The 22828-nt window shown below is 42.3% G+C and overlaps 2 protein-coding genes across 4 annotated transcripts; one reads left to right on the plus strand and one right to left on the minus strand.

Moving 5' to 3' along the window:
• Positions 1 to 3434: 3434 nt before the first annotated feature.
• agk (acylglycerol kinase) lies at positions 3435 to 8912 on the plus strand. Of its 3 annotated transcripts, XM_024379886.2 has the most exons (14): positions 3437 to 3671; positions 3898 to 3937; positions 4043 to 4122; positions 4277 to 4352; positions 4448 to 4573; positions 4702 to 4796; positions 4922 to 4991; positions 5126 to 5205; positions 5359 to 5416; positions 5504 to 5651; positions 5772 to 5869; positions 5986 to 6056; positions 7200 to 7284; positions 7857 to 8912. In XM_024379886.2, exons 1-14 carry the CDS (start codon positions 3562 to 3564, stop codon positions 7989 to 7991), a joined length of 1272 nt encoding a protein of 423 aa, XP_024235654.1. In that variant the 5' UTR covers positions 3437 to 3561; the 3' UTR covers positions 7992 to 8912. The 3 variants fall into 3 exon arrangements, with proteins under 3 accessions (XP_024235653.1, XP_024235654.1, XP_042157610.1); XM_024379885.2 differs by lacking the exon at positions 7857 to 8912 and having other exon boundaries at positions 3435 to 3671; positions 7200 to 7850; XM_042301676.1 differs by lacking the exons at positions 7200 to 7284; positions 7857 to 8912 and having other exon boundaries at positions 5986 to 6060.
• On the minus strand, positions 8542 to 22807 carry dennd11 (DENN domain containing 11). The gene is made up of 9 exons (XM_024379884.2): positions 22223 to 22807; positions 21497 to 21596; positions 21216 to 21374; positions 18725 to 18881; positions 15730 to 15868; positions 15454 to 15585; positions 11664 to 11814; positions 11518 to 11586; positions 8542 to 11423 (listed from the first exon to the last, which is right to left on the minus strand). Exons 1-9 carry the CDS (start codon positions 22578 to 22580, stop codon positions 11228 to 11230), a joined length of 1461 nt encoding a protein of 486 aa, XP_024235652.1. The 5' UTR covers positions 22581 to 22807; the 3' UTR covers positions 8542 to 11227.
• Positions 22808 to 22828: the final 21 nt, after the last annotated feature.

A 22828-nucleotide genomic window follows, 5' to 3' on the forward strand; every position in this document is an offset into this window, starting at 1 on the left:
AAAGCGACTAGCAACAAATCTAGCGACTTTTTCTGGTGTTATTTGAGACTTTTGGAGACTCTGACGTGAAAGCACGTATCATTCTTACTCTTGTCAACGAACAGCGGGTGCTCCCCGTTCCCGTCCCAAGGCACTCACAGGCGGCCCAGTCCTCGCGCTACAGTCAGAGCAGGAGATATTCCGTTTTTTCTATTTTCTCTTTTTGGTCCATTTAGATTGTTAATGTAGATTGTATACAAAAAAATGTTATGGTTAAAAATGTTCATGTTTTACTGTGACTTGTTGTAGGCTCCTAAGTGGACCATATGGTTAAAAACCAAACCAAATTAAGAAAACTAAACTAAAAATAAAAAACGAAGTAACTCCGCCAGAGTGTCTCTTTTGCCGGTCCCAAGCCCGGATAAAGAAGGTGGGTTGGAATTGTGACATTAAAAAAAACAAGAATCGACAGACTAAAGTTCATTTGTAGTTGTAAACATATTTAGGGTGTTAAATCCATCGCAACTACATGCACATGGTCAATTATGCAAATTAGGTGATGACGTCACCTAGCGACTTTTAGGACAGCCAATAGCTACTATCCTTACTGAGGAGTTGGCAACACTGCTGACCTGCAGGTCCAGGTCTCGGGTTGCCTCCTCCACACGCATCCCATAACACGGAACCCAAACCGGCTGCGTGTGCGCTATCGTTTTGTCACCCTACACCAAACGCGATCACGACACACAGGTTAAAATATCAAAACAAACTCTGGACCAATTACATTAATTTGGGGACAGGTCGAAAAGCATTAAACATGTATGGCAATTTAGCTAGTTAGCTTGCACTTGCTAGCTAATGTGTCCTTGCTAGCTAATGCGTTGGCGCCCCCACTTGGGTTCTGCCATGGCGGAGATCTTTGTGGGCTATACTCGGCCTTGTCTCAGGATGGTAAGTTGGTGGTTGAAGATATCCCTCTAGTGGTGTGGGGGCTGTGCTTTGGCAAAGTGGGTGGGGTTATATCCTTCCTGTTTGGACCTGTCCGGGGATGTCCTCGGATGGGGCCACAGTGTCTCCTGACCCCTCCTGTCTCAGCCTCCAGTATTTATGCTGCAGTAGTTTATGTGTCGGGGGGCTAGGGTCAGTTTGTTATATCTGGAGTACTACTCCTGTCCTATTCAGTGTCCTGTGTGAATTTAAGTGTGGTCTCTCTAATTCTCTCTTTCTTTCTCTCTCTCGGAGGACCTGAGCCCTAGGACCATGCCTCAGGACTACCTGACATGATGACTCCTTGCTGTCCCCAGTCCACCTGGCCGTGCTGCTGCTCCAGTTTCAACTGTTCTGCCTTATTATTATTTGACCATGCTGGTCATTTATGAACATTTGAACATCTTGGCCATGTTCTGATATAATCTCCACCCGGCACAGCCAGAAGAGGACTGGCCACCCCATATAGCCTGGTTCCTCTCTAGGTTTCTTCCTAGGTTTTGGCCTTTCTAGGGAGTTTTTCCTGGCCACCGTGCTTCTACACCTGCATTGCTTGCTGTTTGGGGTTTTAGGCTGGGTTTCTGTACATCACTTTGAGATATCAGCTGATGTACGAAGGGCTATATAAATAAATTTGATTTGATTTTGATTTGATCCTATTTAGCTAGCTTGCTGTTGCTAGCTAATTTGTCCTGGGATATATCAACATTGAGTTGTTATTTTACCTGAACTGCACAAGGTTCTCTACTCCGACAAATTAATCCACAAATAAAACAGCCAACCGAATCGTTTCTAGTCATCTCTCCTCCTTCCAGGCTTTTTCATCGTTGAACTTATATGGTGATCACATCTAAACTTTCATAGTATTACCACGACTACTGGCAAAACAGTTCGTCTTTCAATCACCCACGTGGGTATAAACAATGAGGAGATGGCACGTGGGTACCTGCTTCTATAAACCAATGAGGAGATGAGAGACGCAGGATTTGCAGCGCGATCTGCGTCAGAAATAGGAATGACTTCTATTTTAGCCCTTGGTGACGCAGACGCTCGTTGGTGCGCGCAAGCAGTGTGGGTGCAATAATTGAATAACATGGATTTCAAAATTTATTTTGCGACTTGCGACGCTCGCACGCGACGTGTCCATCTGGTCAGCATGTAACAGCTTCTGCGGCCCACACTGACTGGCTCCTGATAGGGGTAAAGTAAGTCAGTCAGTGTTATGTGTGTAGCCATTACAATGTGTTCTGAGCATATCATATTGGCAAATTGTAGTGATTACGAGCAAGCTAACTAACTGGAGTTTAAGCATTTCACATTTTGTTTTCCTAACGAACGTTAGTTAGCACATGATACTTTAACATTCGTTAACTGGGGAACGACCTCTTGAAGCTAACAGCACCATTTAACTAATAATACATTATTGAACTGGTAGGACGTTATTGAACTGGTAATCAATCGCTGCAGCTGTACATAGCCCATCTGTAAATAGCCCATCGAATCTACCTACCTCATCCCCATATTGTTTTAATGTAATTTTCTGCTCTTTTGCACCCCAGTATTTCTACTTGCACATCTATCACTCCAGTGTTAATTTGCTAAATTGAAATGACTTGCTACTATGGCCTATTTATTGCCTTACCTCCTCATGCCATTTGCACACAGTATATTGACTTTCTTTTTTTCTATTGTGTTATTGACTGTACGCTTGTTTATTCCATGTGTAACTCTGTGTTGTTGTTTGTGTTGCACTGCTTTGCTTTATCTTGGCCAGGTCACAGTTGTAAATGAGAACTTGTTCTCAACTAGCTTACCTGGTTAAATAAAGGTGAAATAAATAAAAACGTACGTTATTATAACGATTGGCTAACATTGGCTAGCGTTCCTCCTGTCTGAACTTGACACAGTGTTACATAGAATTAAAGTGCTCTTGTAAACAAATATCGATTGTGTTGTAAATAGCCATAAACAACCTCTCACTGCTGGATTATTTGAAATGAAACCCATACCAGAATTTCCCGCCATCTGCGCCACCATGTTGATGTCGAATTCTAGAGAATTGGCCCTGGCCTAGCGCCAGAGTAAAAATACAATAATTAACGTTTAAAAAAATCTTTGATTACATATCTCTTCTGTTCACCAGCCATTATACTATTCTGTATATAATGTGACCATTTATATTTTTTTAAATGCAGTGGCAAAGTAATAAAACATATATCTTTCTTTTAGACTATTCTTCAAGCAAGGTGTTCTTTTTAGACCTCAGCTAGTGTATGGGAAATGTAGTGTTTCGTCAATAAGCTAAGCACTGAGCTAATGACGATTACTTGTTTCTTGAAATTGTGTACCATTTTCAATTAGTAAATTTCCCTTATTTTTGTTTATGTTGGTATGTTACGGGAGAACTTATTTCATAACTTGTTTAATGAAACTCAACCGGAACTGATACTGAAAGTGTTTGTTTCATAAGACTATTAAGATAGCTGCACCAATGTGTCACATGCAAAATGCTTCTGACAGGGAAAGGACATTAATTGTGATGCTTACATAGATGATACATAGCGTTTTTAAACGGATATTCGGATAGTGTCGATAATGGCTCGGGTTGTGAAAGTATTTGTAACTCTGCGGAATCATTGGAAGAAGTCCACAGTCGCTGCGTGTGCCCTGTCATACGGTGGACACTGGCTGTATGGTAAACACTGGTGCGTAACGTTTCCTTCAGAATTACCGGTATGGTTGTTAGATCAAGTACAGATCATCACTATCATTAATATCATTGAGCACGTACACAGGAATTGGTAGCCATTGAGAAATCATCAAGGTCTTACAGAATGGTTCTTGTGATTTGAAATCCAACAACATTGAATAATAGGAGGATGTATTTTAATCGGTTGTTTTCTTTGTCAATACATTATTTTTTATTCACAGCGATAATCTGCTGCGAAGAGATGCTTGTCTGGCGGCCAGGGTGAGACATGGCTTATTGTGTACAATATGTGTCTGCATTCAAGGATTCTGCACTTGAATTTACTGTTTTCTTCTCTAATACAAAATACTCCATTCTCAATTGCAGGAATTTGGACGTCAGCAGATATCACCCCAGGAACAGCTGAAGAAAGCCACAGTCATTCTAAACCCAGCAGCTTGTAGGGGGTAAGTAAAAGATAATCGTCACATTCCCTAAAGATAAGCAAAGAGAATAAGCATGAGATCCAGCTTATTGCACCACAGCCATTTCCCTTTTATATTGTAATTTGTGTTTGACTAATTTGTCTTGCTGTACTCTTGCAATTCTCTCTGATCATAGGAAAGCCAACAACTTATTTGAGAAGAATGCTGCGCCTATATTACACCTGGCTGGTATGGAGGTAACACTAGTAAAGGTAGGCTTACACTTTTGTTTCCCCATGGCATCTAAGGCCTTATAGTTTATAGTTCTACACAGTGTAACCCTGTACATGTGTCTTCTCTCTTACAGACAGACTATGAGGGCCAAGCAAAGAAATTGATGGAGCTGATGGAGCAAACAGACATGCTGATTGTGGCTGGAGGGGATGGCACTCTGCAGGAGGTTATCACTGGCTTGCTGCGGAGGGCTGATCACGTAAGTTGTGTAGCATTGACTGTTGTATAATCCTTGTATTACTAATTGTATGTTATAAGTGTTGTGTAATACTGTTTTAGCTAAGCTGTCTCTAACCAGTCAGTCCTATGGGTGTTTCTCAAACCCAGGAGTCGTTCAGTAAAACCCCCATAGGATTTATCCCACTGGGCTCCCACAATTCCCTGAGTGAGAGTCTGCACATCCTCAGTGACAATCAGGTGAAGTAAGTATCCCATTGAAACACGGCACTCTTGTTAATTCAGATACAAACCTATACCATCATCTTGTCGTTAGTGTCCTAAAATATCCTCCAATCTTTTTGTCATCCATATTGCTTCTTGTTTTTAGACACATCACATCAGCGACATTGTCTATCCTGCAAGGAGAAACGGTACCTCTGGATGTGCTGCAAATCAAGGTGAGACCAAAAGGGTCTGGGATTCAGGGAGGGGTCAAGATGACACAAACTGATATTACCTTAAATCGACATTGAATAACCATAACTCCATTGAGATAGAAAATTGTTTTGTGTTTCTGGTTTTATGTATCCAGGGAGAGAAAGAACAGCCAGTGTTTGCCCTGATTGGTCTACGGTGGGGGGCCTTCAGAGATGTGGCTTCCACCATCAAAAAGTAAGAACCTCACAATTACTAGTCAAACTTCAGAGCTTATGGTAAACACGTTTCCCACATATTATACTTTTACGTGCATTACATTATAATAATATGAAGTTGTGTTTCTTCTCTAAAAATACATTTCTCATATTGCTGTGCTTTCTATCTTAGATATTGGTACCTTGGCCCGTTGAAGATAAAAGCAGCTCATTGGTTCAGTACGTTGCGGGTGAGAAACATGACTGTTTCCATTCAAAGTCCATGGTCTGCCGTTCCTCCATGCATTTGTACCATGCTGTCTTCTTGTATCTGCCAGGAATGGCCCCAGGTTCACGAGGCCTCTGTGTCCTACATAGCCCCGACCCTTCGCCCTCCTGACCTGCCGGAACAAAAGCCCCAGCGCCCCAACCTAATGTACCGCATTGCCCGCAGATTGAAAAATTACTGGTACCCTCCTATTCCAGGTAACACTATATTTGTGTTAGTGTTTGTTTGTCTGTCTGTACATAACACTACATCCTTTAAATGTCCTTGTATCTTCTATTTAACAAAGCATGATTGGCATTGGTTTTCTGTTTGTGTAGAGTCTCCCAAAGTGGAGGAGCCAGAGAGGTGGGATGAGAGAACGCTGTCTACTTTGGAGCTGTCAATCCAAACTCAGAACAAAAACCCTGTCCAGACGGTCAGCACATTTTATTTATTTTTTAATATATATATATATATATATTTTTACCTAGTAGCGACTACAACAAAAGTGACAGGATGTTTAAACTGCCTGTTGTCTTGTCTGTCCTTCAGCGTATTGATGACTCCCTGCTGGTGTGTGTGGAGCCGGACTCCTTCACTGTGGGAGATTTTATCACTGTTGGGTAAGTTGTGGAGATTTACAGTACCAGTCAAAGTTTGGACACCTACTCATTCAAGGGTTTTTCTTTATTTTTACTATTTTCTACATTGTAGAATAATAGTGAAGACATCAAAACTATGAAATAACACATGGAATTATTATTCAAAATGAATTAGTGTCACCAGCAAAGCACCCCGACACCATCACACCTCCTCCATGCTTCACTGTGGGATCCACAAATGCATAGACCATCCATTTACCTACTCTGCATCTCACAAAGACACAGCGTTTGGAACTTAAAATCTCTAATGTCCATTTATCATGTTTCTTGGCCCAAGCAAATCTCTAGTTCTTATTGGTGTCCTTTTTAGTATTGGTTTCTTTGCAGCAATTCAACCATGAAGGCCTGATTTCATGCAGTCTCCTCTGAATAGTTGATGTTGAGATGTGTATGTTACTTGAACTCTGTGAAGCATTTATTTGGGCTGCAATCTGAGGTGCAGTTAACTCTAATGAACTTATCCTCTGCAGCCATAGGTAACTCTAGGTCTTACTTTCCTGTGCCGGTCCTCATGAGAGACAGTTTCATCATAAGGCTTGATGGTTTTTGGGACTGCATTTAAAGAAACGTTCAAAGTTCTTTCCATTTTCTGGACTGTAATTTCTCTTTGCTTACAGTATTTGAGCTGTTCTTGTCATAATATGGACTTGGTCTTTTACCAAATAGGGCTATCATCTGTATACCACCCCAACATAACTGATTGGCTCAAACGCATTAAGAAGGAAAGAAATTCCAGAAATGAACTTTTAACAAGGCACACCTGTTAATTGAAATGTATTCCAGGTGACTACCTCATGAAGCTGGGTGAGAGAATCTGTCATCAAGGCAAAGTGTGGCTACTTTGAAGAATCTCATATAAAATATATTTTGATTTATTTGGCAATTTTTTTGGTTACTACATGATTCCATATGTGTTATTTCATAGTTTTGATGTCTTCACTATTATTCTATAATGTTAAAATAAAGAAACCCTTGAATGAGTTGGTGTCCAACCTTTGGACTGGTACTGTACTTTCTCACATTATTAGTGTAATACCTGAGTAAAATAAATGATTGCTTACTCATGTAGCATGTGTCAAGGCTGTTGCATTTTCTGCATTGCAGAGAGAAGAAAGCGGCAGACTCAACTGCATTCACAAGACAATCACTGAAGCTGGAGGCTAGTGCATGTCGACTCAATCTGCCCGAGGTCACATACTCCCTCATCTGTCTTAAGCCTATACATTTCAGAGATGAGACCAATGAGCCACCGTGCATCCATCTTGGCACTTATGAAAAGATTTTGGAAGCTATGGAAATGCATTTCTTAATGTTTGCATACATTCTTGCCACATGTATTTTTTTACAGACACCTTCATTTAGAAGAATGCATTATATCGTGAGCTAAACATAAAAATGAACAATTATTTTAAACAAAATTCCTTAAACTATCATTTCTGTCCCCACTACAACAAAAAATACTTAAATACCTTGAAACATTTAATTTAAATAGTGTAGAATTCCATTCATTCTTATTCTTACTGTGGAGTGTCAATATGGCCGACAATATGGCTTCAAAGCCTCTCAATGACCAAAACATTGCATCAGCAATCCAAGGTTTACATAAATCATTGGACAAGATGCATTACGGTCTTTGATAATTATAACCTTTAAACAAATTACATGTATTCTTGTATAAATTGGTTTATTTTAGTATGTGTGCGATATTCTTTTTGCTCCATGACCTCTCCCTACTGTCCTGTCCCGTTTCCTCTCCCACAGGAAGGTGCTGGCTTCTACAACATCGACAACGAGGAGTACGAGGCTATGTCGGTGGAGGTGAGGCTGTTGCCACGGAAACTGCACTTCTTCTGCAGCGCTGAACGCAGAGAGCAGCTCCTCACACAAGTCCTGTAAGGGAAGCGCTGCAGTGACAATATGCAGGACACAGAGAAATAGGGAGGAGGGTCAAGGCTAGGGGTCATTAGTGGCTGTACTGGGACTCTACCTCTACTGTATCTGGGTGTGTGTTTCTATATTTCTGGAGTATGTCCTTAAACAGCCATAACACACAGGTGGACCAGTCTACAGTGAGGTCTCATTGTTACAGTACATTGACATGTTCAGTTGAAATATTTTCACAATTATGGAAGATGACAATATGATGCAGTAACAAGGACCAAGCATTTTGGTTGCTATTTTCAAACCAATTAGCTTATAGAAGTCTGCCCGGCAGGACTATTGGTGTAACTGACTGGTTTACTATTGTATATTGTCATGTATTGCTAAATGTGTAATAAGAGTCTTATTCAATAATTCAGTTATGATGCACACAGTTCTGTCACTTTTTAATACCAATGAAAAGTGCAGACTGTCCTCCATGTACAGTACTCTATGATAAGATGATACATTGGTATGAGAATCACTCTCCCTTGGCAACACTATCACAAATACAATCCAACAAGTATCAGAGAAAACCAATGTTTTATTGTTTTACAGTGGCAGTACTGTGTAATGTCACCAGCTTGAAAACAAGAGTGGCTCATGTGATCAAGTTACTAAATGTGTATTCATCACTAAAGTCTCTTTCCTTGTTTAATAGTAGTACAGGTACTGGATGTAGCTGTGTAGTTAACCAATGTTTTAAATATAGGTTTACATTACAGTTGCTGTGATCAAGGATTAACAGTTAGCTATATAAGTTGTTAAAGTACTTGAAGCATATTAGTGCCTCAGTAATACAGATGAAGCTTTCTGTTGACATTCAGTGGGGTGACATACTGTACAAATAAATTCAAATGAGCCAATGCTGGTACAGGTCTCAACAATTTCCACAAAGAAGGCATTTGATACATTTATTTGTGTCGTGCATTTTCTACTACGTTTACATGATACACCTGTAAAACAAACAGTCGCATGCCCAGGATGTGCTGAAAAGAACAGGGTGGGACATGTCAAAACAAACAGAAGGGAAAAGGGGCTAAGTCAACATGGGTGTGAACTACATTTAATCATATTACCAAACACCAATATCAGTAGTGTTAATTGACATGTTGATAAAGTAGTTGGAAGTGTTTAAAAATCTAAAACATTTCATCTATGCCTCTTCCTGTTGACAGGTATAATACGCCTGTGGTCTTAATTGAGTGCCTGCACTTAACACAAAGATTACCCACTAATTAGGCTTTATAACCCACACTGTAGGACAGAACTGTCCCCAGCTAAACCTCACTGAACAGTGCCACTATTGCCGACATCTACTGACCAGTCGAACCCAATGAAAGCAGTTCGCAGTCTTCATACAAAATATTTGATGCGTCATTGAACTCACATCTATTGGATGACTGCTTCATACATTGATTTAAATCGGTCACCCAGGACTATTGAACAAAAGAACATCTCCAGGGCCTGTTTTCAAAAAGGGTCTCACAGTAGGAGTGCTGATCTATGATCAAGTTCCCCTGTCCATGTTATCTTATTTTGATAAAAAATCTCAATTTATCCTATATCAGGGTCTGTCTGTCTGCGTAGAGAGGGGAGTAATTCCCTCTGTGAACCTCAAGCATACAAATGGAGTCATTGTTACAGTGACGGGCACAACGATCTCCTTCCTGCAGCTGACAAGCTCCAACAAGAAAGAAAGTTGTATCTGCCCTCTCATAGACCACCCGTGGATCTAATTTAATCTGCAACAAATCTCATTGATAAATGGGCAGTACAGTTTGAAGTACACAACACACAAAGCTTCCTGCTGGCTCCGAGGCAGACAGACTGTTACATCACTGACTGCACTTTTAGTAATAGTGTCTCTGCTGACAACATTGGGCCATTAAATCAGAACACAAACATGTTGACCCATAATCATGTGGTCATAAAACTAGAGTACAGAGGTTGTGGTGTGGTGCAGCATTCATGATAAGTTAGTGTCATAGAAACGCATTCATTTAAGTTTCAGGTTCACAATTTTAAAACGTCTAAATTTGACAAAACACTACACAAAACATTATCCAAAAGTCACCATACACATGTGCAATGTGACCAGGGAACAAGAAAAACAAGTGACTGGAGTCTGCCTGTATGGGTGTCAGCATTGGACCAAGTCAGACAAACATGTGCAGTCTAATGAAATGTTACAGTATTTAACAAATATTCAACCTCAGCTCCATAATAAATACCTCCTTGGATGAGGGCATTATATCAAATAAATACATCTGGCATGACTCATCTTTCCCTTTTAATGTGTATGATTAGCTGACATCATGAAAAACACTGTATTCCTATTTGAACCAAAAGAGGTCTTCTTGTTTATGTGAAGCAGATTCATGGAATTAGTCTTGATGTGTGAATCTTTCTTGATTATTGACTTTTATCAAACACACAAATATTCACATTGCTCCCCTTTTTCATTCTGAAAAATAAAAGTTTGATCAACTGCAGCACAATTTGCTTTTTAAGAGGAAATCCAAGTGAAAACACTTTACTCTTAGCTCTAGCAAACCTGATGTAGAAGTTTGGGAAACATCATGGTAAAGTTATTCAGCAGAAGGATTTGGATCCATAAAATAAAAGCCCTGACAATCACATGAATATTTAGTATTACACTATACATGGTTAGGTAGAATCCTCTGTAAAGACGTAAGAAAAAGGGGCTTGGTGCCATGGCTGAATTTGGAGTTAAGGTTCCAAGTGAGAGGAACAATCGATTATCCATCCCCAAACAGGATGCTACTGTAGATACATGGCGCTGTTGGTCAAAGTCAGCAGTGCTCCATAGTATTGGGAGCAGTACAACGAGGCACATTGATCAAAGGTTCCGTGGAACTTCCAGTGACTAGGGCTGGTGATCCAAGCAGAAATCCAAGTGAGAAGAGAACAGATGCCAAGCGAAAAGACAAACAAGACGAGTGGTTGTTGAATGTGAAACGGACTTTAGCGAGAGAACTGCAGACTCCAGGCAGTGTCTATTATCGTGGCCCAATTGGCCAGGTGAGCTGTCTCTAAGTTAACACTGGCCAAAGATGGCTGTATCCCGGAGCATGGCGAGAGACCAAGAGAAATCTGCAGGCATTTGACTGGGCAGGAGGCCAGGGGACGAAGAGTAGGAGGCAGTGTCTTCAGGGGACAAGGAGAGAGGAGCACAGGCCACACAGGGCTCAGGGGCAGCAGGGGTTATCGATGACCAGCATGGCATCAATGCCATAGAGCTCCAGCAGGTCCACCAGGAAAGTGCGGTCTGCCTGAGGGTCCAGCCCCATGGCCCTCACGTGCTCTGCCGTCAGGGTGGGGTCCGCACTCGCCGCCACCTCCGATAGAGTCTGGAAGATACGGTTATTCTGCTCCATGAAAAATCTAGCGGAGAGAACAGAGGACATTCTGTAAGAAAGTTTGATAAACACTCCAGACTGAGCCCAACCAAAATATACTGTTGTGTAAACAAACTCACAGGATAAAGAGGTCCTCCTCATTTGATGTGCAGTCTCCATCCACCTCCTGAGTGTAAAGTAGCAGTTGCCTGAAAAGACAGTAACATAATCATCAGCAGCATCATTTCTTCAAAATGGCTTCCACCATTTATCAGTTTCTGTGTACCTCTGTTCGCTGAGTTTCCTATACTTCTCCCGGTCCACCCCATTCAGCCGGAGTAGTGGCTGAAGGCTATCTCTGTGTGTCTTCACATTCTGGTTGTCAACATACACATCATACAGTTCCTTCTTCTCCTCAAAGATCTTCTCTGTCGTACCTAAACGCACACACACACACCCCCCCCCCTTTATCAATCTTAGCATAATGTGTAGTGAACCAAAATATAAACGCAACATGCAATCATTTCAAAGATTGCACTGAGTTACAGTTCATACAAATTCATTAGGCCTTAATCTATGGATTTCACATGACTAGGAATACGCATTTGCATTTGTTGGTCACAGATGGGGAGTAACGGATTACATGTAATCCGCTACATGTAAGGGAATACAAAAACCGGTAACTGTAATCCGTTACCAGCAACAATATTGTAATCAGATTAAAGATACTTTTGAAAAACCAGATGATTACTTTTAAATTCAGAAAGGATGTTCGAGAAGAAAAATACATGTTTGACACTTCTGTTCTCAATGACATCCAAATAAGCATTGAAAAAAGGCACAAGTTTAAATTTGTTGCACCTGAGCGTCTGACCATAAGTCAGAGACCACTATGATGACACACCAAATGTGTTTGATGGATCGCGGGAAAAGAGCAGGAATAGGGTTTTGTCGGCTACAGTCTAAGCTTTGTCTTCCAATGGTGCCACTGCTGTCGGCATTCCAAAGATTATCCAACTTGAATAAACACTTGGAGGTAAGGATGAAGGCAGTGGTCTAGTTTACGGCTACACGGATATCACGTATTATTGATATCTACAAAGCGCATTGATGTGAATCACACTGCTGCTCTCTCATTTAGCTATTTGTGCCTTATTGATTGTGGTTGTTGTGGATGGCTGTTCACAAATCTAAATGTGTATTTGAATCCAATAATGGTTGAATTCAAGAAGTTTAAGCTGCATATCAATCATTGTTTTTGAAACAGCAAGTGAAAAATGTGCTCTTACAACAGCTGCATAGTGTAGATCCCAGCCTATGGAATAAAAGTGGGGCTTTTATTGCTCAGTCTAATTCGTGCTGATAAAAAATAAATAAAAACATAGGCCTAATGGACACATGCTCAAACTCGCACACATTTGATAGACTTAAAGAGGAAATCTGTAGTTGCTACATCCATTTTTGGACTTGTTTTGCTTGTTTTTTTCCAACGTTTGTAAACATTGTAAATGTAAAACACTGTAAAGCCTCATAACATGGTTAAAACAATAAGTTTGATATCATGGATGGTCAGTCCTTGCATCCATAGCTCTGTCTATTTATCTGAGTGGTTACATTTCTCCAGGCCCATCCCTCAGCTTTTTTACCAAAACAGAGGTGGGGTGTCTGTTTTATCTGTGGATTTGCTTTTAAAAACCATTGCATATTATCAAGATATCAAAGTGTCACCAACAACAAAGTAAACAATAGGCCTATAGCAAATGCCGCATATGGCATTAATTTTTAACATGTAAATAGCACTTTTCAGTAGTGCTCAAAGCATGCCATTCAATGAGCACAGCATTTATTTTTCAACTCGAATCAATGAGCCCACTCAGTCCTTATTGACAACAAAATCACAAACAGAGTAGGGCTGGCTAATAAGTCCTTCGTTTTGGAGTTATCCTCAGGTAAAACAATTTGGCTAATCTATTCTTCCATATTTCCTATTCTTGAAGATCAAGGGGTATATAATTGATTGGAATTCTGATACACTTTGGTTTTTAATGTAAAGATATAATTTTATCGTATTATATGTAGTAGAAATCGATGGGTTAGAAGAAGCCTACATAACCAACCCATAAAGTAACATTTTACATCCATATACGGTCAGCTATGTAAACTTTAACATGAATTTATCCTGCAATAGATGTTATTTAATTGGTAACATACATTGTCTTCTTCTAATGCATCTTAAGGGGAAAGTAATCTAAAAGTAACTGAAAGTAATCAAATTACATTACTGAGTTTGGGTAATCGAAAGGTTACGTTACGGATTACAAATTTGGGTAGGTAACTAGTAACTGTAACAGATTGCTTTTAGGAAGTAACTTACCCTGACTATATATACAAAGGTATGTGGAGACCACTTCAAATTAGTGGATTCGGCTACTTCAGCCACACCCGTTGCTGACATGTGTATAAAATCGAGCACACAGCCATGCAATCTCCATAGACAAAAATTGGCAGTAGAATGGCCTTAAGAGCTCAGTGACTTTCAATGTGGAGTTCCAAACTGCCTCTGGAAGCAACGTCAGCACAGAAACTGTTAATCAGGAGCATAATGAGCAGCTGCACAAAAGCCTAAGTTCACCATGCGCAGTGTCAAGCAACGGCTGGAGTGGTGTGAAGCTCGCCGCCATTGGACTCTGGTGCAGTGGAAATGTGTTCTCTGGAGTGATGAATCACGCTTTACCATCTGCAGTCCGACAGATGAATCTGTATTTGGCGGATGCCAGGAGAATGCTACCTGCCCCAATGCATAGTGCCAACTGTAAAGTTTGGTGTAGGAGGAATAATGGTCTGGGGCTGTTTTTTATGGTTTGGGCTAGGCCCCTTAGTTCCAGTGAAGGGGAATCTTAATGCTACAGCATACAATGACATTCTAGACGATTCTGTATTTCCAACTTTGTGGCAACAGTTTCAGGAAGGCCCTTTCCTGTTTCAGCATGACAATGCCCCCGTGCACAAAGCGAGGTCCATACAGAAATGGATTGTTGAGATCGGTGTGGAAGAACTTGACTGGCCTACACAGAGCCCTGACCACAACCCAATCGAACACCTTTGGAATGGATTGGAACGCCGACTGAAAGCCAGGCCTAATCACCCAACATCAGTGCCCAATCTCACTAATGCTCTTGGCTGAATGGAATCACAATGTTCCAACATCTAGTAGAAGGCCTTCAAAGAGTAGAGACTGTTATAATGCGAAAAGGGGGGACCAAATCCATATCAATGTCCATGATTTTGGAATGAGATGTTCGACAAGCAGGTGTCCACATACTTTTTGTCATGTAGTGTACCTTAAAAAAAAAGTAGGGGCATGGAACAGTATCTAGTGTGACCAGCATTTGCCTCATGCAGCGCGACACATAGTCCTTTGCATAGAGTTGATCAGGCTGTTGATTGTGGCTTGTGGAATGTTGTCCCACTCCTCTTCAATAACTGTGTGAAGTTGCTGGATATTGGCGTGAACTGGAACACACTGTCATACACGTTGATCCAGAGCATATCAAACATGCTCAATGGGTGACATGTCTGGTGAATATGGAGGCCATGGAAAAATTGGGACATTTTCAGCTTCCAGGAATTGTGTACAGATCCTTGCAACATGGGGCTTTGCATTATCATAATGAAACATAAGGTGATGGCGGCAAATGAATGGCACGACAATGGGTCTCAGGATCTCGTTATGGTATCTCTAGGCATTCATATTGCTATCGATATAATGCAATTGTGTTCGTTGTCCATAGCTTATGCCTGCCCATACCATAACCCCAGCATGGGGCACTCTGTTCACATCAGCAAACCGCTTGCCCACACAACACCATACACGTGGTTGGATGAGAAATGCTCAGTAACAGAGATGTAAACATTTTTGTGCACACAATTTGAGAGAAATATGCTTTTTGTGCGTATGGAAAATGGGATATTTTATTTCAGCTCATGAAACATGGGACAAAACACTTTACAAGTTGCATTTATATTTTTGTTCAGTGTATTAACTGTGGATTCAAAAGCACCAGGTCAACACTCACAAGCCACGTATGACATCTCTGTTGCCAGGGCAGCAATGTCTGCCACATTGATGTAGAAGAATGGGCGGAACTCAGGCACAGACACACCTATCCCAGGTATAGAGATGTTGGCCAGAGAGCAACAGCAGTACACTGTGGGGAGTACAGAGCAACATGAAAAACCACTACAGAGAGGAGTACTCAGTGACAGAATTCTGTAATAAAATCTGAAAAACAAATATGTGGGGGTTTGTAAAGGTGACTGTGTGTGGGTGTGTGTCAGTTGCTCCCTCTCACCCCTGTAGCACACGACACCCACAGGTGGTGGGGAGAAGATAAGGATTCGTTTTCGAAGCAGGGCAAACTTCCACAGCACCATGATCTGCTCCCCAAAGAAGTGGATGAACTGCGACATGCAGCCGGCCGGGTGGGTGATCTGGAGGGGACAGAGATAGAACAGACTGTCAGGCTGTCTGATACCGTAATGCATTTTCATTCTGGATAAGCTTGCTCAGCATGGACCAAAAACAAACTATTGCCCAAAATCTCTCCTTGACATTAGGAGTCTGAGTTACATGGACATACAGCACCTCGTCTTACCAGAAGCTACGTCTGGTAAGACAAGGGGTGGGGGTGTGTGTCTATTTGTCAATAACAGCTGGTGCAAATATTGTCTCATTTTAAACAAGTCGCGGGGTATTGCTCGCCTGAGGTAGTGTACCTTATGATAAGCTGTAGACTACACTATCTATATTATTCGTAGCCGTCTATTTACCACCACAGACCGATGCTGGCATTAAGACCGCACTCAACCAACTCGATAAGGCCATAAGCAAACAATAAAATGCTCATCCAGAAGCGGCGCTCCTAGTGGCCGAGGACTTAAATGCAGGAAAACTTCAAATCAGAAATAACCAAAGTTTTACCAGCTTGTCACATGTGCAACCAGAGGGGGAAAAACCTCTAGACCACCTTTAATCCACACAGAGATGAATACAAAGCTCTCCCCCCCACACTCCTTTTGGCAAATCTGACCATAATTCTATCCTCCTGATTCCTGCTTATAAGCAAAATCTAAAGCAAAAGTACCAGTGACTCGCTCAATATGAAACTGGTCAGATGACCTGGATGCTACACAACAGGACTGTTTTGCTAGCACAGACTGGAATATGTTCCGGGATTCATCCAATGGCATTGAGGAGTATACCACTTCAGTCACTGGCTTCATCAATAAGTGCAACGACGACATTGTCCCTACAGTGACCGTACGTATATATCCCAACCAGAAGCCATGGATTAAAGGCAACATCCGCATCGAGCTAAAAGGCTAGAGCTGCCACTTTCAAGGAGCGGGACACTAATCCGGACGCTTATAAGAAATCCCATTATGCCCTCAGGAGAACCATCAAACAAGCAAAGCGTCAATATAGGATTATGATTGAATCCCACTACACCGGCTCTGACGCTTGTCGGATGTGGCAGGGCTTGAAAACTATTACAGACAAAGGGAAACCCAGACGCAAGCTGCCCAGTGACACGAGCCTCCCAGACAAGCCAAATGCCTTTTATGCTAGCTTTGAGGCAAGCAACACTGAAGCATGCACGAGAGCACCAGCTGTTCTGGATGACTGTGTTATTACGCTCTCGGTAGTCGATGTGAGCAAGACCTTTAAACAGGTCAACATTCACAAAGCCGCTGTGCCAGACGGATTACCAGGACGTGTATTCAAAGAATGTGTGGACCAACTGGCAAGTGTCTTCACTGACAATTTCAACCTGTCCCTGACCGAGTCTGTAACACCAACATGTTTCAAGCAGACCACCCTAATCCCTGTGCCCAAGGAAGCGAAGGTAACCCGCCTAAGTGATTACTGCCCCATAGCACTCACGTCAGTAGCCTTGAAGTGCCTTGAAAGGCTCGTCATGGCTCACATCAACAGCATCCTCCCTGATACCCTAGACCCACTCCAATTCACATACCGCCAACAGATCCACAACTGATGCAATCTCAATCGCACTCCACACTGCCCTTTCCCACCTGGACAAAAGGAACACCTATGTGAGAATGCTGTTCATTGACTACAGTTCAGCGTTCAAGACCATAGTGCCCATGAATCTCATCACTAAGCTAAGGACCCTGGGACTAAACACCTACTTCTGCAACTGGATCCCGGACTTCCTGATGGGCCGCCCCCAAGTGATCCTCAACACTGGGGCCCCTCAGGTGTGTGTACTGGGGCCCCTCAGAGGTGTGTACTGGGGCCCCTCCTGTACTCCCTGTTCACCCACGACTGCTTGGCCAAAGAACTCCAACACCATCATTAAGTTTGCTGACGACACAACAGTGGTCGGCCTGATCACCGACAACGATGAGACAGCCTATAGGGAGGAGGTCAGAGAACTGGAAGTGTGGTGCCAGGACAACAACCTCTCCCTCAATGTGAGCAAGACAAAGGAGCGGATGGTGGACGACAGGAAAAGGCGGGCCAAACAGGCCCGCATTAGCATCGACAGGGCTGTAGTGGAGCAGGTCGAGAGTTAAGTTCCTTGGTGTCCACATCACCAACAAACTATCATGGTCCAAACACACCAAGACAGACGTTAAGAGGGAACAAAACCTTTTCCCCCTCAGGAGACTGAAAAGTTTTGGCACGGGTCCCCAGTTCCTCCAACATTTTTACAGCTGCACCATGGAGAGCATCTTGACCAGTTGCATCACCCCCTGGTATGGCAACTGCTCGGCATCTGACCGTAAGGCGCTACAGAGGGTAGTGCGTACAGCCCAGTACATAACTGGGGCTAAGCTTCTTGCCATCCAGGACATATAAAATAGACAGTGTCAGAGGAAAGCCCATAAAATTGACACCCCCATCCCCACATTGGTTTTGCACACCGGTGCTACTTCCTGTTTATTATCTATGCAGTCACTTCACCCCTACCTACATGTACAAATTACCTCAACTAACCTGTACGCCCACACACTGACTTGGTACCGGTACCCCCTGTATATAGCCTCGTTATTGAATTGTGCTACCATTTCATAAATATATTCTTAACTCTTCTTGAACTGCACTGTTGGTTAACGGCTAGTAAGTAAGCATTTCACGGTAAGGTCTACACTTGTTGTATTCGGCGCATGTGATAAATAAAGTTTGATTTGAAGTTATCACATATCTCAAAATGAACAAACACACTTAAACCAAAACATTTAATTGGCAATTATCCACAACTAACACAAACAACAGCCACACAGTAACATCAGTGACTGGTGCAGGTGGCCGTAGGTGCTCACCTTCATCTCTGGGTGCATGCAGCGGTTGATGGCTGGGACCCAAGCATTGGTTGGACAAGCAGTGACAAGGCCGTTCCTTGCTGGGGGCAGCACAGCTTTCTTATCTTCATAGAAGGCCTCCAGAGGAGAATACGAGCCAGGGCACTGGAGCTGGTGTCTGCATGGAGAGACACTATACACTTTCTATATGCTGACTGCAGTTGGCATCTCAGTGATAACACTGGTAAGAAAGAGACTGTTATCGAAGACTCATTACAGCATGGTTTGATTGGATTAAACCTGGGATAATCCCTCCCTGGGAACTGGAAGTGGCGTAGTACTTTCAATGGATCCACATAAAGTACCTGTACTGTATACAGTCAAGATTAACCCCCCAAGCATACACCTTTACCATGAACTGGATGTGTCACTTCTTTATGCATAGTTAATGAGATAAGGCTCTGTTTGAAGATTCAAGCATAAAGACAAGATTTACTAAGGGAAACTGTTTGGGTTTCTTCCATTCTAATGATTACATACAAAGACTTCATGTGATATAAATGGCTTCTAGTGACGGTGGTGGCACTGACTCAGGGCTTATTTTTAATAGATGAGGAGACTGAAAATACAGATGAAGGAGAGGAGGAAGGAAATAAGGGGAGAAATGTGAAACAGGACAGATAAGAAAGAGAGTGACAAAGAGAGAGAATGGACAGACCGTGACACAGACAGTGAGAGCGAGCGACAGACAGACCAGACAGTAGGGTTGAGTGGTATCCAGATATTCATACCGTCGTAACGTTTCTGTACCATACCAAGGTATACAGTATTACCGAATGTGCACCATTTCTAAAATGTATATATTTAATGATTATTATTTATTTATTTACGCACAAAACAATTTAGGCAACAGGGATCTTGATCCAGGAGGGAATTGAATGGCTCTTCTGTAACCAAGAAGCTTGATCTTGACATCTTGCCATCAGGCCGATGCTAGCAAGTTAGCGAACCAAATGCAAAGCTGGAGCCGTGAGCTGGATATCATTTATTTGGCATCTTAGATTTTTTTATAGTTGTACTTAACCTATATAGGTAGAAGCAGTGGCATAGCTACCGTTAAATATATATATTTTTTTAAATACTGTATTCAAAATCATACTGTCAGTATTTCAAAATATACCATTTATACCTGTGATGCACCGATATGACATGTTTGGACAATACCGATATCCTATATTTTCCTTGCCAAAAAACAGATATCGATAACCAATATTTAACATTTTAGCAGCCTTTTAAGCATTCTCGTACAGTTAAATAGTTAACACACGCACGGATGCAGAGGTCTAAGGCACTGCATCTCAGTGCAAGAGGCATCACTACAGTCCCTGGTTCGAATCCAGGCTGTATCACACACACGTTATTTTGTTGGCATTTACGTATGTCCCCATTACCAGTAAAACATAATCAAAACCTATTTCACTTACTTGCTGTGCTGTTTCGTTCATTTGTTCAGTCGTTCCATTCTCAACCAGGATTTCATCATACATATCAAGCAGTGAAGTTTCAGCTCTCTGTCCGTGGCCTCTCTTCCTCAGTGCGCACTGTCACTGTGTCCATCTGTTTCCATCTTGTCCAGCTGTCTATGTAACATTTTACGTAAACCCCGTTTCTTGTCTGCATAGAAATAGCGGTCCTTGTACTTAGCATCAAGCATGGCGGCGACACAGTAGAGAGAATGCCACCGAATCGCTTGTTCACAGTCTGTGTTGGCAGTTCTGTTGAGCAGGCGTTTCAATGCCATGACAAAGGGTATCACGTCTGCTGCAGGCGCAGTTGATGAGCTTATTTCTCGAGACAGTTGTTTGAATGGAGCTAGCATGTTCATGTTTCCAAGTTTCAAACATGTTCTCAAAAGCCATTGAAATGGCAGCAGCGGTATGGCAACCAGCATATTCATGAGCATGCAATACAACTTTCTTCAGTAAGAAATCCTTGACGACCCACTGTGCTGTCAGAGTCAGCATGCTCCTGGGGCTGATATCGCCGGTTCAAATGTCAGTCGTGAAGCAAATAGCAGTGACGCTATTACTGTGTAACTCCGGTAGGGCAACATCTGAAAAATAGCTCACTTGGTAGTGTGTACCAGTGCTCGACCAGTCGGCGATGGCCAACATCACCTACGACAGAAAACGTTTGATTGTCAAGGGCAATGAATTCCATTATCTTGACGTTAGTGGATTTTGACTTGTTCTTACTCTTTCAAATGACTGCTCGACTTGTTGACTGCTCGATCCACACAGCAGACATTGGTATGCGCGTCAGCTTTGACGTCAGTTTTGCACATCGCCGTTAAACTAGAAAATCAGGCCAATGCCGATGTTGGCATTTTTAGCTAATATCGTCCGATTCCGATATGTTCACCGATATATTGTGCATCCTTAGTTCATACCATATACCGGGGTACTGCCCAAGCCTAACTAACAAACAGACAAACAGACAGACAAGTACTTACCTAACCTGGTTCTCCAGGAAGTGCATGTAGCGATATAGGAGGGTGTAAGAGGGAGACAGAATACCCACAGATTTCATCCGCGCCCCTCTCTCCAATTCACTCTCAACAGGCATGTTAGCAAAACAAGCCAGCCCAAAGTAGCAGCCTTTACGGAAATATCTGCAAAAATTAAAGACATGGATGAATCTGGTGAATGTATACAACATCGTACAGATTATTGATAGGGTTCTGATGGTCCTCTGCCAATAACACTGTGCATTCAGTTGGGGGAATAGTCTTACATGAAGTCCTTGGCGATTCTGTGTGATCCGCTCGCCATTGACTTGAATTCCACTCCGTCAAGATTCACGTCTTGGGGTAAGCACCATTCCACCATATTACCTGCCATTGACACACACAAACACATACACTTGATTTTCCATACTGTTCACTTCACTGTGAGAGAATGAAATTCATCCACCATGTCCCCAGTTTTTTCCTTACACATTCTATCTTACTATAAAACTCTGCATAAAAGGGAAGTTGAAGAGGGTAAGTAGTAACACTGGTTTCCCAGGACTCTCAGAAAGCTTTCACTTCTTAGTGATACTGGTGTAACAGAGGAACACACAAACTGCCCCAGGTCAAGAGATGCTTGCTATAATAACCACTGAGAAAACCAGAAACTTTATCAAATTAGAAAGTAAAGTAACAGTAGGTTACTGCATTACTCTTATTATTCACATTTAAAGAGAGCTTATTGAACCTTGCGATGGCAGAAGAAATTAATAATTTGACAAACTGCTTTCCCTGCTCAACAAATGCTTCCCACAAATGATTTGGGTCTCTACATATTGGTTCATATTTTAATAGCGTAGATAAGCAAAGCTAGCGGGAAGAAAGGAACAGTAGACATTTCTTGCAACGTCATCTTTCAGTGTGTGCGCACTTCCATGGAATGAGTCAGTCCCCCACTGTGCCCAGTAAGGTAAATGACACTCTCTCCATACTGTATTGTTCTTGCTCACCTGATCTTGTGTCAAAGGTTACCACAAACACAGCCACTATTTGGTCCTTTTCCTCCCATCCCAGTCGTTCTTTCAGAGATATTCTAGAGTCGGCATGGATGGGGCTGGGAACACCCCATGGGCCAGGGTGGTCAAGGTGAGGGCTCCTGTTCACGCTGGGAATGGTTGCTACACTTACTGGACCCCCAGAGCTAGTGTTCCACCCGATGGCGAGCGCGGTGCTGCCCAGAGAGCGGCCGTCTGGCGGATTTGATTCCGATCCATTTTCTTTTGCTGGAGCGGGAACTGCCTGGGTCAGTTCGTTTGGTGGAATCTCCTCCCAGTCGAGCAGTGGAGCGCGATCCGACTGCTCGACCATATTGCTTCCTCAATTGAGATGAACAACGCGGAACTATGGAGAATATAATTCCACTAGATAAAGTCAGTAGGCTACTGCTTCAACAGACCCTTATGTGTTTCACTCCTCCCTGCCGTTTTCTTGCTATTTGTAAGCGTGTCACATGCGCCGATAAATAGTCTTCTGCCAGCTCCAGTACCAGCGCACACAGTGTTTTGGTGATGATGTCACACACTTCCGCTCACGTGGATTGATCAATATTTGATAGG

Source organism: Oncorhynchus tshawytscha, linkage group LG19 (genome assembly GCF_018296145.1).
Source record: "Oncorhynchus tshawytscha isolate Ot180627B linkage group LG19, Otsh_v2.0, whole genome shotgun sequence".
Taxonomy (NCBI): Eukaryota; Metazoa; Chordata; class Actinopteri; order Salmoniformes; family Salmonidae; genus Oncorhynchus; species Oncorhynchus tshawytscha.

Excerpts from the sequence above, each read along its gene's own strand:
- agk (XM_024379885.2), top strand. The coding sequence starts at position 3,562 with ATGGCTCGGGTTGTGAAAGTATTTGTAACTCTGCGGAATCATTGGAAG. Across the intron at positions 3,938-4,042 it reads ATGCTTGTCTGGCGGCCAGG|GAATTTGGACGTCAGCAGAT; the intron begins GTGAGACATGGC and ends TCTCAATTGCAG. Across the intron at positions 5,206-5,358 it reads GTGGCTTCCACCATCAAAAA|ATATTGGTACCTTGGCCCGT; the intron begins GTAAGAACCTCA and ends TTTCTATCTTAG.
- dennd11 (XM_024379884.2), bottom strand. The coding sequence starts at position 22,580 with ATGGTCGAGCAGTCGGATCGCGCTCCACTGCTCGACTGGGAGGAGATT. Across the intron at positions 21,375-21,496 it reads AGAATCGCCAAGGACTTCAT|ATATTTCCGTAAAGGCTGCT; the intron begins GTAAGACTATTC and ends TAATTTTTGCAG. Across the intron at positions 15,586-15,729 it reads GGGTGTCGTGTGCTACAGGG|TGTACTGCTGTTGCTCTCTG; the intron begins GTGAGAGGGAGC and ends TACTCCCCACAG.